General features: G+C 44.0%; 1 protein-coding gene across 5 annotated transcripts in view; it reads left to right on the top strand.

The window, feature by feature from the left end:
• foxp2 (forkhead box P2) overlaps window positions 1-18,021 on the top strand; it is a 98,337-nt gene that overhangs the window by 66,353 nt on the left and 13,963 nt on the right. For all 5 annotated transcript variants that reach the window (XM_047575311.1, XM_047575308.1, XM_047575312.1 and 2 more), the window contains 6 exons: window positions 1,461-1,550; window positions 3,511-3,700; window positions 4,665-4,944; window positions 6,799-6,903; window positions 12,532-12,619; window positions 14,282-14,365. In XM_047575311.1, the coding sequence (XP_047431267.1) occupies window positions 1,461-1,550; window positions 3,511-3,700; window positions 4,665-4,944; window positions 6,799-6,903; window positions 12,532-12,619; window positions 14,282-14,365 (837 nt within the window). The remainder of the gene's footprint in view (window positions 1-1,460; window positions 1,551-3,510; window positions 3,701-4,664; window positions 4,945-6,798; window positions 6,904-12,531; window positions 12,620-14,281; window positions 14,366-18,021) is intronic.

The following is an 18,021-nucleotide window of genomic DNA, read 5'->3' as shown; positions in this document are numbered from 1 at the left end:
TACACCACTGACCAATCACTTTGATGCACGTCCCATGCGCAGCAGTTTATTTTAATCTGAAAACTGTTGCCGTTTCTTTCTGATTGGATCAAACATACGCACAAATTAACCCGTGCAGAACACTGAGTCATTCCTGTGCCCATGTAACGCAGCCACTAGTCGCTCATGCCAACTCACTGCAGCCCTGTGTCCTTGACACGCTTACCAAGAGGAATCTGAAATTGACGCACTTGTTCATGTCAGCTCTAATTAACTGTCTCCGGTGTGTCGCTGGTTCAATTCCCTGACAAGCATCCATCAGGGACTGAGAGAGTAGGGCACCGGGAGCTGACTGATAGGTGATGGATGATGTAATATTTGGAATCAACTCGAGAAAGCACACACTTGGCACAGTCTCGCGTCAGAGCTGAAATGCATTTCTCATTCATAGATTTGATTAAGGAGAAGAGAATAGTTTAATTAAGAATGTCAGTCATTCTGATTTTGCCTCTTCATTAAGAGCGCTCCGGCTTTGGTTTCAGAACAGCTGCGTGCCTTTGCTCAGCCTTTTTTGTAGGAATAGAGACACTTATCAGAAAAATTGATGCAGCATTTTTATTTTTGATTTAATTGTAAACTTGATCACCTTGAATCAGTCATACGTCTGTCCTAAATCCTAAATCAACATTAACCACAAAGTGAAAAGTGAACATGTAGCAGGCTTGTATCGTGGATTTATGTAGATTAAGTGACTTAAGAGAATGCTCCTATGTCTTAAATTCCCTACTCCCTGTTAACTCATGTGGATACTTCAGTGTCAATTTGCACAGAACTGGGTGCGTTCCAGTGGACTTATTTTTCAGGTCAAACTGCCATCTGAAAACACTTGAAACAAAACTGAAATCAAAGTTAAAATAGCTGTCACACTGTGTGTGTGTGTGTGTGTGTTAAAGGAATCAGTTCAATGTAGCAAGTTTGATCCTGAGAGGCTTCGTTCTGTTTATTTCAGCCACTCCAAAGGAAGTCAGTGTGCTCTGGCAGCCAAATGCATAGTTAATATGATGGATTGTTATCCCTGCAGAACTGTGGAACTATTAAAAGTCCACATGAAGAGCAGTGAAAGACAGCCTGGATAACGAATGCCAAAAGGAGTAGATAATGTATTGATTGCACAACAGTTTCTTCGTAACAAATCAGGTGAAGTCCAGCTGGACCTAAAGAAGTTGCATGCGTGATTCAGAAGAAATGTCTTTTTAAAGGAGGTTCTTTGTGGACTTCCTTTGATGTAAATCAATTTTAAGTCATTATACACCATAAAAAGGCTCTGAGACATTTCATTTAAACCATTTAAAACCTGTCACAGGTATTTGAACATGTCTGATTCATAGCATATGAAGAATATACCGGCATTATATATATATGTAGATATATTATATGAGAGAAATGTGTGATTTACTCATGGTGTGTGCATTTGTTTGCAGCAACACCTGCAGGAGTTCTATAAGAAACAACAGGAGCAGCTTCATCTGCAGCTTCTCCAGCAGCAGCACCCTGGCAAGCAGGCTAAAGAGGTGAGTGCACCAGGGATATTTTATCACCACACACATCAAAGACTTAACTCACACAAAGGACACACAAAAGTGCACCGTGATATTTTATGGCGAAATAAAACTATTGTTTATTTTGTCAACCAACAGCACACATTCCTGTTTCTCTTTAAACAAAGACTAGACTAATTAAAGTAGTACAACATTAACCCCATAATCCGCACCGATGCCAGCTAGTGTTCCTGTAAGGGACTGATTCCATTTACAACTGTTTCACTTGGCGTTTGCGCACACAGTATAAGCACACATGTTTACCCATAGCCATGATTTACAGAAAGGAGACCGGAGACAAAGGGTCCGGCATCCAGCTCGTTAATGAACTGTTTCCGCGGGTGTACAAACACGCACAAACACATGCGCCGACACTAAAGTTGCGGTGTACGCCGCTCATAAATCACGGTGACAGGCAGCCGGTGGACAGACACGGCTCCGTCTCGTCCTCCTCGGCTATCACAAGAGAGAGACGAGCATGACAGGCCTAACCGCGTTTGCATAACGGTGTCGGCGCTGAACCTCAGAGAGCCAGTCTAGGGCCACATCCAGACGACTATATGGAAGCAGTTAAATTGATCAGAAAAAAAGGTATCACATAAACACGTTTTTTCCCCCCCCTTCTCTTTCTCTCTCTTTCCGTGTTGCACATCTCAATGTCTCCTCAAGCAGCCTATTATGCTGCCCCTACAGGAAGTCACCGCTGACCTCCCGGCGGCTTTGTTTCTGTTTGGATTTGTGAATGGAGTTTTTCAGGGGCCTCGCCATCAAATATGGAATAGAAATTGCTCCCTTATTTCTCTCGAGGCAAGGTGGAGAGTTGGGGGTGGGGGTGGGGGTCGGGGAGACAAACCACCACCACCACCACCACCACTCCATTATGCAGCCTGTTTTCCAGTGAGCGCATCACAAGTTTTGCCCCCCACTCCCCTCCCCACCTCTCCTCAGTGCCTCCAACTTGATACTTTTACAGGGGCAAAACAATATCGAAAAAACGTGCTGCATGCACATACACGTGAATGGAGAGAAGAATCACAGTTAAAACGCAACAATGTGCACAAGCTAGAATATGTTCCATTAAAGCACACAGCATGCACTTAGAATCAGCTATTACCTGTGTTTTCCTTATTTAATATATGGCTGTGTTTCACAGCTCAGAGTCAAGGCTTTTGTCTCTACCTAAAACTCCCTCCCTCCCTCCCTCCCTCCCTCGCTGGCTTGTTTTGCTGCTGTGGCTGAGTTTGATGTTTTTCATTTTGTTGTTGTTTTTGTTGTTGTTTTGCACAGAGCTTACGTAATTGCCTGTCTGGCCCAGCGATAAACAACTCTGTGAGGCAGCGAGGAGAGCTGAGAGGGAGCGTGAGGGTTGTGTGTGCGTGCGTATGAGTGTGTTTGTGTGTATGCATCCACATGCACGTGAGGCTGTAAATCTCTCATTCAGCCAGTTCCCTCTGGTCACATAAGCTGTAACAGACCATCAGTGAAGGCGAGACAATTAACTATCAGGGACGGTGGGTGGGGTGGGGTGGGGTGGGGTGGGTGTATACGGGATGGGGGATTATACCAGAGGCTTAGTATCATACACAATCACGAGCCACATACACTGACAGGGCTTGAGAGCTGGTATATCAGCATAGCTTTGTGTCTGTTTGCGTGCGTATGCTCGCGGACATGAACGCACACAAAGAGAGAGCAGAAGGCATTAGCATCGTGGTACGGCCCAAAAAATCTGGAGGAAAGACAGAGTGCAGGGAGGTATAGCTAAGGTCACGGCGGAGGCGAGTGAGTGCAGCCTCCATACGCACAAACACCGCTCAGTCTCCCCTCTCGTCTCCCGCTCTCTCAGTTGTTAATTCGTCTGTAATGTTTCCCTCCCTCTCCACTCCTCTCGGCTCCTCTCTTGCTCCTCTCTTCCTCCTCCTCCTCTCTATAGCAACAGCAACAGCAGCAGCAGCAGCAGCAGCTGGCCGCCCAGCAGCTCGTCTTCCAGCAGCAGCTCCTGCAGATGCAGCAGCTCCAGCAGCAGCAGCACCTGCTCAACATGCAGCGGCAGGGCCTGCTCTCGCTGCCTGGGCCCGCTCCAGGCCAGGCTGCCCTGCCCGGACAGACCCTGCCCCCGCAAGGTAAGATGGGGAGGGGTGGCGGAGGGGGGAGAAGGGATGTAGTTGCATTGAGCATGTGACTTGCGCGTACTTCCTGTGTTTGGTCTGCGTTAAGTGTTCGCACGTCTTCCAATGTCCCCTCGTGCTGTCCGGTGGCCGTCTGTCCTCCTCATCTGTCTTTCTGTTCTGTCTGTTTTTGCTTTTCTAATTGGTATTCACCTGTGTTCCTGTTGCGTTATCTCTAAGTATGTCTGCCTTCCCCCTCATTGGTATGCTCTTCTAACACCCACTTTGTCCCCAACTCTCTCCATGATTGTTTTGTTTAGTCTTTTATTCTTTTATTCTTCCTTTCTCTCTCTTCTTGTCTGATTATGGCTTTCTTTGTCTACCTCTGTTTCTGTCTCAGCTCTGCACTGCCAGTGTTGTTGTTTTTCCATCTTTGTTTCTATTCCCCCACTCCCCAGCCCCCTTCCTTTGGGCGGTTGTTGTTGTTGTTGTTGTTTACTGCCTTTACCGAGAAGCAGGGAGAGGCGAAAGAGGAGAATAAAAGGACACGCAGAGAAGAGAACAGGCTCCATTTTCTCCTCCCGAGCCAAGTAAACACCTGTGTTTGTTGTTTACTATCAAAATGTCGGAGACAGAAGACGACCGGGAGGGAGATGTTAGAAGTGAATCAGAGAACAGTGCCTAATTGGTTACCAAGCAGTGGACAAACCTCGTCTATCCCACTGGAACATGCATGTATTCACTTTAATTAATGTGACTGAGTAATCTTTTTCTGACTGGAACCACAATTGGTTTTATTGTTGGTTCAAGTCCAAATTCAAGGTTTCAGTGAGCTGTATTGAACTTTCCTGGCTATTAAAGAAAGTTCACGTAGTTTTGTTTCATACAACATTTTAGGATTTGCATTTATTTTAAATGTATTTATGTCACTGACTCCCCGACTCTGCTCTGTCTCCATCCGTTTTTCTTGTTTCTCCAGCTGGCCTGAGCCCTGCAGAGCTCCAGCAGTTGTGGAAGGACGTGACCGGAGGCGGCAGTCACGGCATGGAGGACAACGGCATCAAACACAGCAACAGTGGCACTGGTACCGGCGTGGGTGGCGGCGGCTTAGACCTCTCCACCAACAACTCTTCTTCAACTACCTCCTCCTCCAATCCCGCCAAAGCATCGCCGCCCATCTCCCACCATTCCATCGCCAACGGACAGTCTCCCGCCCTCAACCACAGAAGAGAGAGGGAAAGGGAAAGGGAGCGAGAGAGGTAAAATAACGATCCACACATCAAAAACACCACATCAAAAGTTCACTCGCTGCTCATTGCACACTCCTTGTTGTTGTTGTTGTTCATTGTAGGAACGTGTCAGAACTTAACAGCAATCTGCAGCTTTGTTACTTCAGGGGAAACAGTTTTGTTTGTTTATTCAAAAGTTTATTAGTGTCTTGGTGATAATATAAGAAAAAAACAAGAGCCTTGTGCTCCCAAGGGGCCACATGTGCGATTGAACACACTTAGCTTGCACACACATATCAAAAAGCAGGGAGACGAAGCTACGCAGGCAGCGCACTTACAACAAGCCTCTCTGGCAGGCAAGACAAGGTAACCCCCTTGTACATTAAGTATTTAGTGCTTTCTCTGTCTTTTTTTCCTCTTTTGAAAATTACCTTCCTTGCTTGCTTGTCATGTAAACAGAATACGTGATGCCTTGAGTGGCGTTTCCAGGATGTTTATCCTTGTGATGGCGTCTTTTAAAAATGCACCCAGCACCGAAACATTGACTGTTCACATATCTGCCTATCTGGCCCATGCATTATTCAAAGGCTTTTCTTGGGCGATATTATAATAAGGACTTAGGGTAGCAGTGTGTGTATGTGTGGATGCTTGGTAGAGACTCACACTGGAGGTGGAAGTGCTGTGTAATTGGTTTAAAGTAGATGCTATCTCTCCAGTACCACTAAAAGGAGGCTTGAAAAAGATATCTTTTAGAGGGAAGACAGAGAGAAAGAGAAAGGTAGGGAGTGAATGAGTGGAGGAGAGGAAGAAGAAAGGAAAAAAAAAAGAGACTTTTTATCTGCCTGTGTCCCGAGGGGTGTGTGGTGTCTCATAATGATCGAACATGGAGTATTGTCAGGAGCACTGCTTACTAACATGCCATGGATCGATGTGGGGAAAACCCCTCTGTAAAACTCAGTGTGAGCTCTGCCAGCGCGAACGCACACACGCACACGCACGCACATATTCATGGGCTACACACACAGTCACGCATGCAGTCATCGACCACACACATACAGGCGCAGGCATAACCTATGAGCAGACAAACACACAAGACACTGTACACAACAGACTCCCATTCACATTTTCACAGACGCATACACCAGTGCCAAGCCTAAAGGTTAAACTGTCATCTTTAATAGGATGTGCTGTCTAGGCAGGGTCGTAACTTATTTGGGTGCCATTTGAAAAACGCCAGAACACCCCTGCTCCCGCTGTCCTCAAAGAACATAAGTTACACAGAGTATTAATCTCCTGATGAAAATTATATGGCTGTCTGGATTTTTAATGTTTACTTGAAAGCCTCCACCCCTCCTCCACATAATAGCTTTCCAAGATGGGATGGTGACTGTGGTGCAGATGAAGCTACTGCTCACTCTACATTTTCACTGGGGATGTTGGTTGTAGTGTAGCTACAAAGGTTGTAGTTAGCATGCAGAGGTTTCACTGAATGGAGATCAGTCTGTTCCTCTGTCGTTTGTTATTGACCAATTGAGTCTCCCACTCTTGATCTGAGGCGTGTTGACCTATGTGAGGACAAGGCCATACCAGCAGACAGTGTTCATGAACCTAATTCTGAGCATTTGACTAATGGCTCCCAGTGAGAACCAATCAGATCCCAGTGAACTTCCTGAAGAGCAGGCGAACACTGTGTTTAGCTGAGGTGTTGTCACCCACCTGATATAAGTGTGGAAGTTGTGCTGCAGGGCAGTTGGTTCTGTGGCTCCCAAACAGAAGTGATAAGCAAACTTAAGCGGTAATCTTTTGTTTGAAAAGCCCCATTAGTAATGATCTTGATTCTACCCTGCCTCATTCATCTCTTGTTTCTTGTGTCTCCACTTCTAGTTCACTACATGAAGAAAGTGGAGGGACCCACCCCCTGTATGGTCATGGTGTGTGCAAGTGGCCCGGCTGTGAGAACATCTGTGATGACTTTGGACAGTTTTTGAAGTAAGAGCATACTCTGTGACGAAGCCGATATCTTCTCCCCTCTCCCCATTAACACGGCGGTGATATATATTTTAAGTTATCCCCATCAGTGCAGAACCTCCTTTCTTTAACAAAGAAAAACATCACTGCCTTTCAATGAGCACATTTTGACCTCCTAGACAGCTATTTGACAAGGTGCTGCTCCAGTAAAGCTGCATTCAAACCAACTCTGAACCATAACAAATTTTCCTTCCTGGCGTGGAGGGGCCTGATAGGTTTGTGAAAAAGCGTCAAAAGCTAATGGCAACTCGCAAGGCCGCACACTTACCTCCACAACAAAGGCCCCCATTCACTGTTGTCATGGTGCAGGCGCCAGAGCGAATGAACTCTTCATGCTCCATCAACAATTTAGTTAATTAGCTCATTTGTAATTGGCCGGCTTTGTTGCCAGGATGTTAGTGGGGGGACATCAAAGGAAGAAGGTGTTTGCAGCACTGCCGATTACAGGTTATCACATTGCCACTCACCCAGAGTCTCTCCCTCTCTCTCTCTCTCTCTCTCTCTCTCTCTCTTTCCCTGACTCCCTGCTCTCACACAGAGAAGAAAAGAAAGGGAAAGCTTTAATTTGAATATTCTAATTAGATTTGTAATTAACTGTGAAATAACGATCTGGCGAGTGTTTTTCTCGGGCTGCAAATGTCCATGTGAATTCACATAAACTCTTGAAATCAGGACATTGTACTGGCTTATTTTCCAAATTATGCATTTCTCTACAGCAGCGACTGTAATACGTTGCAGAAAGCTGGAGAAAAAAAGTGACTGATACAAGAAACTAGTCCACCCATGGGGGACTGCTGCAGGATTTAGGTCAGGTTTTTGCTAATTCTACAGCAGCTTGTGAATGAAAGCTAAAAGGTGCATCTGTTAAATGCAGCGACTCCAATAAACACTGTGTTTACCTGTCTGTCAGAGGCACATCCAGGTAGTGCATTAGGCTCCATTTTCACGCACTGTCAAGGCATAGTATACACTTACAGGAGCCATAATTGACAGTGATAGATTTAAATGAATCAGGGGTGAATATAGATAGCAACAGCCTGACAAGTATGTTTGCTTATCCCCTCTGGAAATTGTGCCACTCACCTGTCAGTGTCAATACGGGTGTTCTACATAGCACATCCATAACCATCACCTTGTATCTTTTTCTTTTTTTCTTTGAAGCCGTGCTTATGAAAAACCAGTTTGCACAGTCCGTTGTCCAAGCTGGACTACATGTGCACTAGTCCAGGTAGTTTGCCTTGCAGCTTGAGAACAGATATGTGCGTGATAAGGCAAGCCTGTGTCAGATTAGCAGGTCTTCTGATATCTTGTCATATGACTTCAGTCCTTAAAGAAGACATCAGTCTGTTCCTCTGTACTGTACGCTCTGTACACAAAAACACCTAAGTCTGTGTGCTCTAAGGATACTAGTGTCTAGGTAGCTTAGCTGGTTATTTAGGTGAGGGGCCAGAATGCATTGTATAAATAAAGCGCCTGTGAATCCGGTAAGCTGGTGAGTTGATGCAAAAGGATGCATGGTTGTAAAGACAAACTGAGAGAGCGAAAAAGAGAGATGGTGAGAAAACGGGAGGATTTCAAACTTGAAAGCGAGTGCATAGGTTTCGTAAGAACACTCACACACCAGAATATCGGCCGCCACAAAACAGAACGGTGTCTCGGTTCAGCCTCGCACACACATGCACACAAGTCAGAGTTTGGCTCTGTACTGTAACCCAGCCAGCACATGAAAACAGACACCAACAAAGAAGGCAGGCTCGTCATCAGAACAAAGATGGCTGCTCGGTGGCGTGCCTTGGAGCAGTGATTGTAGGTGTCACAGGGAGTCCTTTCATGTTTCCGGAGATGCCAGTCGACTACACACACACAGATTCAAGCACGCGCTCACACACAGGCACCGTTTAAACGGGGTTACATAAAGTGGATGTCAGATTTAGATGACAGTTTAGATGTTGGTAGTTGGGTTGTGGGTTACGAGTGCGGGGAGGCAGCGGGGGGGGGGACCCGAGTCAAGCTGGTAGCTCGCTGTTGGAGCTCGGCTCAGCAGCGGTGACACGTTTAGTCATCTATTGTTTTGTTGCATGAAGAAACTTGTCAAGATCAGCATTTAATAGCTCTTCAGTGCGCTTTTAAGTGTGCTCACCTGGAAAAGGTAGCCGCGAGGTGGCTGGCACCCTGAATTAGCTCTGTGAAGTTCAAAATGAAATAATATCACGGGGAATGTTTCTTGAGCGGTGGGTGTTGCGGTTTGTGGGTGTATTTGTGTTAGTTACACGAAAAAGAGAGGAGGAACATTCGTGCTTTTAGGTTATGTGCAAGAGCTATTTTTGTGGAGTGTTTTTGTAAACAATAGAGACGGGAAAGGCAATTAATGCTTGGACATTTTGCTACTTTGAAGCCACATTTGTCAATCCCTCCTGCATTTACTGATTATATCACAAAAAGCTTTATCATCCAGTTTGTTTTACATGAATTTTCCACTTTTATTGCGGCTTTCCACCTTATATCCCCCCTTTTAAGTCAGCGTCCTCCCACCCCAATAAACTGCGCTCTCTCTACACATAAACAGACACACGCTCGCACACGCTTTCTGTCACCACTCTGCTCTCCTTATTACTGGCAGGAAGGCAGGCTCCATGTTAAAATGGCAAGCTCAGCCGCTAACCTGAACGTTGGTGTCTGTAACCCACTGCTAATTAAACCCACAAGGCAGCAGGCAAGTGTCTTTGTCTCTATATAATGTACACACACACACACACACACACACACAGTCCAGTCAGACAGGCCCCCGGCCCCTGGATAGCTAAGCTCTCCTCTACCCTTCCACATGTCTGCCGCACTGTGACAAGACCTTTAAAACGGAGGGCATTACTTACGCACCACTACCATGGGGAAAGTGTGTGTAAATATGCATGCTCGCGTGCATGGTACTAGGCGCACACTAAACGTGTGAACGTCTTCTTGTTGTGTACCGCGTGTGTGTATATTAGGGTCGGTGTATGCGTTTGTGTACCACGCGTAGACAGTTAAGGAGCCCAACTTCCTCTGTTGGGCCTCACTAGCCCCAGATAATACACACAGACAATTAGCAGAAATGTATCATCCATATATGCTGGCTTGAGTAGATTTATTATTAGGCCCCTTAGTGGACGCTGTTGGCCCATACATATTCATGCAACCAGCTGTGGGGAAAAACCTTTGAGATGTTACGTTCTGTTCTCTTTAAGAGCAACTGCACGATCCAATAAAAAAGAAATCTTTATCTAGAGGCTGAAAAACAACAGCTGTGTCTCACCCCTCCCTCACCCTCTGTTTATCAGTCTCTTTGTCTCTTTATTTGCTTTGATTCCTCTACCTCGGCCACATCTCTCAATCTCCATCTCCGTCCTTTCTTTCCTGCTCTCGCGTGGACTTCATCACATGGGTAATGCACTCAAAAGGCAGAAATCAATGCACCTTTAGAATGAGTCATGGACAGCAGACACAAACTGGCCTGACAGTGAAATATGCCGCACTCTTTTTTTAAAATCTTCACCTACATATTATTTCAGATTTGCAGATTTGATAATCAATGATCATCATCTTCTTGGATGGGGGAAAAAAACACAGAGTAATTAAAGAAGACAGTTTATAGATCAGAGAGGATAGAAACACAAAGTGTTCCTTTCCCCACCTTTCAATAAATAAGGTGTTCTTTCATTATTGTTTTCTGTCTGCTCCCTTCCTCCATTTCTGTCTTTGTGTGGCATTATTAATGCTCAGTAGGACATGCTGCCATTTGAATATTTCATAAATGCATGGAGTAATCTTCTTGTAATCGCCTTGCTAACTGGCCAGCAGTGAAGGGAGTATATAGCGGTCTGGAGGACGGTTGCAAGACCTTCACACACAAACACATTGTTTAAAAAAAGCAAGCTTGTCGATGAGCTTAATAAAGATATCCCCCTCTCACTTGTGCTTTTTTTTTTGTAACTACGTATCTTCAGGGACAGTGAGCAGAGCACCTTGTGCTTTTGAAGCAGCTGTAATTCATGACACACGCCATACATCAAGTGCATAAGATAGCATTATGGGCAGTGAAATGAAAAGGGTATTTGCAACATTAGTTCCCTCATCCTGCGAGGGACGTGATTAAATGATTAATGAAATGCCCCCTTTTTGCATGCGCATTCTGAAACAGCAATTAGGCGCAGGGGCTGAAGAAAACCCGCCAGTTCGTCCCTCCCCTTTCTGCCGCCATCCCTCATCCATCCCTCACGCCGCCCCTCCCTCTTTTTCTTTTTTTAAATTTTTTTTTTATGCTACCTCATTCTTGATTTATAATGAAAAATATCGGAGCATTAGACCTGAAATGGTTCCAAATGCATAAGCAGAGGCGAGATGGAGCGGTTGCAAATGTGTGCAGTCTTAATTGAAAGGTGCAGAGCTATTGTGATTACAAATGTTCTATTCAGCTTTTGATTGGCAGGCCGGGAGAAGCCGGCTCAATGAGTTGTCTTGTTTTGCACGTTGCCGATAAACAAGAAGTGAGGGGTTTGAAAGAGAATAGAGGAATATGCGGAGGGAGTGCGTATCGCTGTGTGTGCCCCCTTTTTTTTTTGTGTGTCAATCAATGTTTGTGCAAGTTCATGATAGTGTTAGGGAGTGTGTTTGTGTTCTTAGATAAAGTGGAAGCCAGCGAGAGAGAGAGATTTTGTACTTCCTCTAATGCACTGAAGGCACCGCTGTAAATGATCATTGAAGGGTCTGCAAGCTAACCTATAATTACTGGAGATAAAGTGGCAGCTCTGGCATTTCATAAGCATGCCTCCTCAAAGCTTGCTTTGTGAGTTTGTCACCAATGATCATTTAGATAGAGGCTCATTACCCAGCATCACAACACTTTAGAAACCCCTTTTCGCTCCATATTTGTGTTTTTGCGTGTACGTGTGTGCGCGTGTGTGTGTCTGTGTGTGCTTTACCAGGAATAAAGGTCTATCTTAATGGTGGAGCTTTTGTGTCCTACAGACGAAATCCAATCAAGACAAAAACCCTCATTGACTGTTATGGCTGTCTAGCTGCCTTTTTCTTCTAATGAGGCGAACATACCAGATATATTTAATATGTCTGCCGCCAGATAATGCACCTTCCGAATGAACAGCAGCTTTTGTGTGTCAAATGTTGCCTGTGTTAAATTGTGTGTATTGTTTTCGGTAAACGAAGGAGACAAAGCCATTCTGCTGGGCCAGCATCTTTTATTCTCCGTAGAAAGCAGCGCTCGGGGTGGCACTGAAGTTAGCCATCTAAACTGGCGCTGGCCTATTGTCATGTTAAACATGGCACCACACACCGTCATGTTACTTCTAATTACCTCATTTCACAGTGGAACAATGGTTCCTAACAGGATCCTATAGATAATTGTCCCAGTATAGAAATATTATCATTAAAACAAAACAGGGGTGAAGTTGATACTGTAATTATCGTCCTCTACAATTTTGATAGTGGTGAAAATGAATATCATTTGCTGTCACCTTCTAGCTGTGACATATGTGATAGATTCTAATGTGGAATATGTCTTTCTTTCCCTCTCTTCCCTTGCGTTGCTGCAATTAGGCACCTAAACAGTGAACATGCCCTGGATGATCGGAGCACAGCCCAGTGTAGAGTCCAGATGCAAGTTGTACAGCAGCTGGAAATACAAGTAAGTTTTCTTTCAAATTCTAAAGACGGAAGAAAAAAAAAACTCACCACGTTGAACAAAAGTCATATGCATTGTCACATTTTACAATGCTGAACTACTGCTGTCAAAACTTTATCTTTCATAAGTTGTGTGAGAGAGAAAGGCCATATTGTGGTCCCCTTAATACTTAAACGAGCAGGACCTGCTGAATCTAACAAAGCCGCTAAACAAAGGAATCCTTGGGCCTTACAACGAAAGCCATTATGGCTGTTTTAATTGAATTAAGCGTATGCTTTATTTTTTCTGCTTTATTTTTTTTTTCTCCTCTCTTTCTTTCCAATTAATAGCGGAGCGCATCTCTCCCAGTCTGCTGTGTTAATTAACTGCACTTTGCACCTGAAGAAAGCTCAAAAGGAGGGAACTATTTTCAGTAGGTGGAGCGTGACCTTATTAAGAAGTCATGCTGGCTAGATAATGAGAGCGCTGATTGAGCGACATTATTACTCAGCACTGCCGACAAGCGCTGCACTTCCTTTTCGAAACAAATAGATATGTAGGTTTTAAACGGGAATGAAACCAGGCCTGACTTCCTTACGTTTTCTTTTGATAAGCGCTGAACAGTTCCCCTTCATAAATAAGCATATTGTTATTTTTAAAATAGGCTTGGTTATCTTAAAAATATGCAAAGAAATCCAAGTTCAAATCCAAACATCTGTTTTCTACCATGAGGAGTCCTAGGCCAGCATGAAACCAAGCATTTTCACCCACATGTTTCTTTTTTAAATTTAGCTCTGATAAAACATTTGTGTGTTGCTTAAACATATCTTAAAAGTAAATAAATTGAGGAAACACGGAACTGTGGAATTTCTACTATTTATTCAATTAGATTTTCAGTGTTTCTCAGTGCAACACAGAGCTATTGAAGCTTGCTCTTTACAGTGTGACCAATTACAGCGGTGCACTTGTGCTGCCTGTCCTGTCTCTTCTCTCCCTTCTCTTTCCTTCCTCACTCCCACCATCCCTCTCTTTCTTTTTTCCTGGAGAGCCGTCACTAGTAATGAGGCCCAGCTTTGTGTCTGTGTGCGCACCTACTTGCTTGTCTGTTTCTCTGTGATCCTTATATGTGTCTGTGTGTATATTAGGGGCATTGGAGGGGTGGTGGGGTTGGGTGTGGGGGGGGGTTCAGCCTTTCACATGGTCCAGTCCCTGTCACTCCTCATGAATTAGATTGATGATAGGCAATGGCTGGGGCCACTAACTGGACCGCGGAGGCGGGGCCGCCTGGCACCCTGTTTGGAAGACCCCTTCACCTCTAAGCAGCTGCTGGCTGCGCTCCATCCCCCTAACAGTGTCCACAGGACTTTGAGCAGACGCTCAGGACCACCTAATTTATGGCCTGACTACCTTGTTACTGTCAGAGTCTCACTGACCTAAATTCTGCTATTGACAAAAAGATGAAATGCTATTTGTTTTGCCTGACCTGTCTGCACCCTCTCCCCCCGTCTCCCCCAGCCCCTCATACTCCCCTTGCATTGCCAGCAGAGCAGCTGCTTTCTTTCTTTCTTTCTTTCTTTCTTTCTTTCTTTCTTTCTTTCTTTCTTTCTTTCTTTCTTTCTTTCTTTCTTTCTCCCCTCTCCTCCTCTCTAATCGACTCTAATGTACTTTCTTCTCCTCTCTTAACAGCTTTCTAAAGAACGTGAGCGTCTTCAGGCGATGATGACCCACTTGCACATGCGGCCCTCAGAACCCAAGTCATCTCCCAAACCAGTGAGTGCATATTGCTCCGGCTGCCGCGGTAAACAGGCCGGCCTACGATTGGGAAAATGAACCGTTTAAGCGTGCAGCAGTTGCGCGAGTGACTGACAGAAGATGAAAGGGGGGGAATGGGATTTGTAATACAGAGTTACACGTGCTTCTTATCAGTTATTGTGCGCCGCGAGAGGACAATAGAGTTTGGAAGTGTATTAGATAGCAGAGCAGCGGAGTCCTTGGCTAAAACGCAGGGTCATTTCTTTGTGATAGATATAATAGCCAAAACAACCTGTTGGCTGCTGATGACTGTTTGGCTCTGTGGCCGCAGCAGCACTCAGAAGTGGAATGAAAGGGGAGAAGATATGTCATTTTAACAACAAACACCTGAAAATTACAGCTGAGTGCTGGAGATGGTGCGACGTAAATAGCCACAGTGGAGCTGAAATTGGCTACAGAAGAAAAAAAAATAAGCCAAAATTGTGAAAGGGGTCACTGAAGAAGGAAAACGATGTCATTCTAGATTTTCTTTTTTTTTTTGCCTTTTACTTTTCAGATTGATTAGAAATGCATTTCAGTTTGATATTAAGACTTTTTCTCAAACACGATTTCCTTCCAATTTTAGACATTTTGAAATATACGAGAGCAAAACATTGTTGGCGTGTTTCTGCTGCTTAGTGAGTGCCTACTTTCAATAGAATAATTTTCCTCATCACCTCTCATCATAGAATGTAGATAATCACAAGATAGCATAATTATCCCATAATTCCATCAGGAATCAAACTCCCTTTTCATTATTCAATCTCTCTCCCTCTCTTCTTCTCCCCCTCTCTGTAGCGTTTTTTTTTTTTTTTAATCTTCAAAACTCCAGCAGCTTGGCTCCATCTCGTCCAATAAAGAATTTGCAGGCTATAATCCATGCCTGAATATGAATGAATGATGCTAATGAAGTATTGCATTACATAAAGCGCACATGAAAGAGCAACTAATTGCATTTGATGGTGGGGGCAATTCAGACAGAATTCCTAAACGAACAGTTAAGTCCTCAGTTTTAAGGCTTCCCCCGGTTTTTAAAGGGGAGGTGCAACGGAGATTTGTTGCGGGGAATAATGTGTGTGTTTGCACTGTGTAAAAGTGGATCGCCAGAATCACATTTGATGGGGTGGGAAATTGGTCCTATTCTTCCTTTAACGAAGCTCATGGCCAGACAAACACAAGACACCATTTATTCTGTTTAGAAAGTTAGAAAAGATGCAAGTTCTGAATAATAAGTTATCTCGCTCGCTTTCTGCTAACCTTGGGTATGAATAAAGTGTGCGTTCAGATGAGCAAGAGGTGGTAAAGTGCTCACTCCTCCTTCTGTTTGACTGCCGTCGGTTCTGTTTTCGCTTGTTTGTGTGGGTAAATGCTACAAAAAGGATGGGGTGTTTTAACAGCATAAATATACATGCCTATATGCATGTATGTAGAATTTAGTTAGCATATTTTAAGGTATTTTCCTGCAGTATAGAGCAAGAGAGTTTTTCAAATACTCTTTCCCAGTATGGATGTGACAGTATGCAGGGCATGAACAATCATATCTTGTACTTCACACACTCAGACAAGAATTATACAAAGGTTTGTTTCTCATTATCTCAATAGTTCAGAATAGTTTATCCTAAAAACATACTTTTAAGTGCTAATTATTAGCATTAGCTGTGTAGAATCAGTCACACGTGTTAAAGCAGGTTCACGTGGAGCTGTACATTCTTTCCCCTAACTCTGTTCCTCGTTCCCTGGTACTCAGCAGAGGCCTGTATAAGCAACCAGCCCTTATCCCAGCCCATCACTGTAGCAGGTCATTACAGCTAAGTGGGCACATAATTATCATCTGAAAACCCCTCCATCCACCGGAGTCTCTCAAACTTGACATTTTATCGTATTTATCAACACGCGCCACAAATGATCGCCGATACCTTCCTCCTCAGCCTCCATCTCTCAGGCGCCTTCGGCCCCTCGTTCCCTTCCACCTTTCAAGTCGGTTTTAATTCAAACTCTCGCAACGGATGCATTCCACTTGTGGACTCACAATTAAGGCAATTTGGTTTGAATATGTAACGATGTCATTACCATTCCAACTAAATTAGCGCAGAGAGTAAAAGGTCAGTTAGGAATTTTCCAGTCGGTTAGAGCCTCTCACATGAGATTTGGGACGCGAATGCAAAAATGGTGGAAAAGCTGGACGATTAGTGAGCAGAGTTGGCATTCAAGCCAGAGGTAATGTTGAAGTGGTGGTTGAGACTAAGATAAAGAGTTCCCATGTGTCTGGAGTGACCAGAACTGTCCATTCAGATTTCTTTCTTTTCAATCTCAGTCTGAGAAAGAACACAAACTCTGACTACTTGATATATTTGCTAATGCACTGGAAGTCACACTGAATGAGGGACCATTATTCTACTATAATTTTAATCTCTCCTAGAGTAATACTTACTTCTAAGTAAGTGCAGCTCTTGGCTTCAAGGAAATAAGTTACTTTGCAAATAAAGCAAATGACTTAACATTAGTAATCTAATCTAACTTTTTCTCAAAACACGATTTCCTTCCAATTTTAGACATTTTGAAATATACAAGAGCAAAACATCGTTAGCGCATTTCTGCTGCTTAGTGAGTGCCTACTTTCAATAGAATCGTTTTCCTCATCACCTCTCATCGTGATGAGATCTTCTCAATCACAAAATCATTTGAAAATGGGCACTTTCAGACCTCAGGGCGTCCTTCTTTTCAAAGAGGGAGCCTCTAGGAGTCACTGAGGTACTGCAGGGCGGTCGCAAAATCTTTGGTTGATTGGACATTTTTTTAATATATATATATTTTTTTTTTAATTTTCCCCCATAAATACACATCAACATGAATCCAACATATCTGAGTAAAGGGAAAAGGGGTAGCTTACTATTGAATGCAAAATGATAATAATTATCTTCACCAGCACAGAAGGAATCTTGAATGACATAAGTGTGCTCTGATTGGTTGAACACATGAATGCAGCTTGAAAAAAAAAAGAAAAAAGGTGTAAATATTGGTCAAATGTTAGCTTTGTAAATGACAGCTGTTAATGTTAGTGTTATAAAATAGAACAAAACAAACAGGAAAGGGCAGAAAACAGTAGAGTTCAGGTGGCATCAAGCCAATACGTCACAGTAGAGAAGCCGTTGCTATACCAACCACCAGCTGCCTATCATGTCAAGCTTAAGAATTACAGACACAGACCTTTATTAAACAGCTGGTCAGTCTTTTACAGTTTAACCCATGCGCAGTGATCGGATATTGGTTCTGGACCAGGTTCAGATGTCGTCAAAATCGCAGCAACGGCGAGAGTTCGTAGCTGCTCATTCCTTCAGTGTGTGAGGATTATGAGTGGTTACAGTTGGGTAGAGAAGGAGGGAGTGGGAGAGGGAGGGTGCGATAAATAGAGAGATAAAGAGAGATGGGGCCGGGATAACACGCAGGCTGATCGTTGGATAATCTTGAACAGCGTGCTCTAATTAGAATTCTTATGATACAATTTGGTGGTTGTAATTAGTGGAGATGGGCTGGCTCCTCTCCACGAGCCTTGTTAGTGGAAACACAGCTGTGTTAGAGAGGAGGAGGGCAGACACTCTGCTCTGTCAGAGAAACCACAAAATAATGCCTTCCTC

This window comes from Mugil cephalus, chromosome 22, assembly GCF_022458985.1.
Source record: "Mugil cephalus isolate CIBA_MC_2020 chromosome 22, CIBA_Mcephalus_1.1, whole genome shotgun sequence".
Taxonomy (NCBI): domain Eukaryota; kingdom Metazoa; phylum Chordata; class Actinopteri; order Mugiliformes; family Mugilidae; genus Mugil; species Mugil cephalus.
This window is presented reverse-complemented; position numbering and strand designations above follow the sequence as displayed.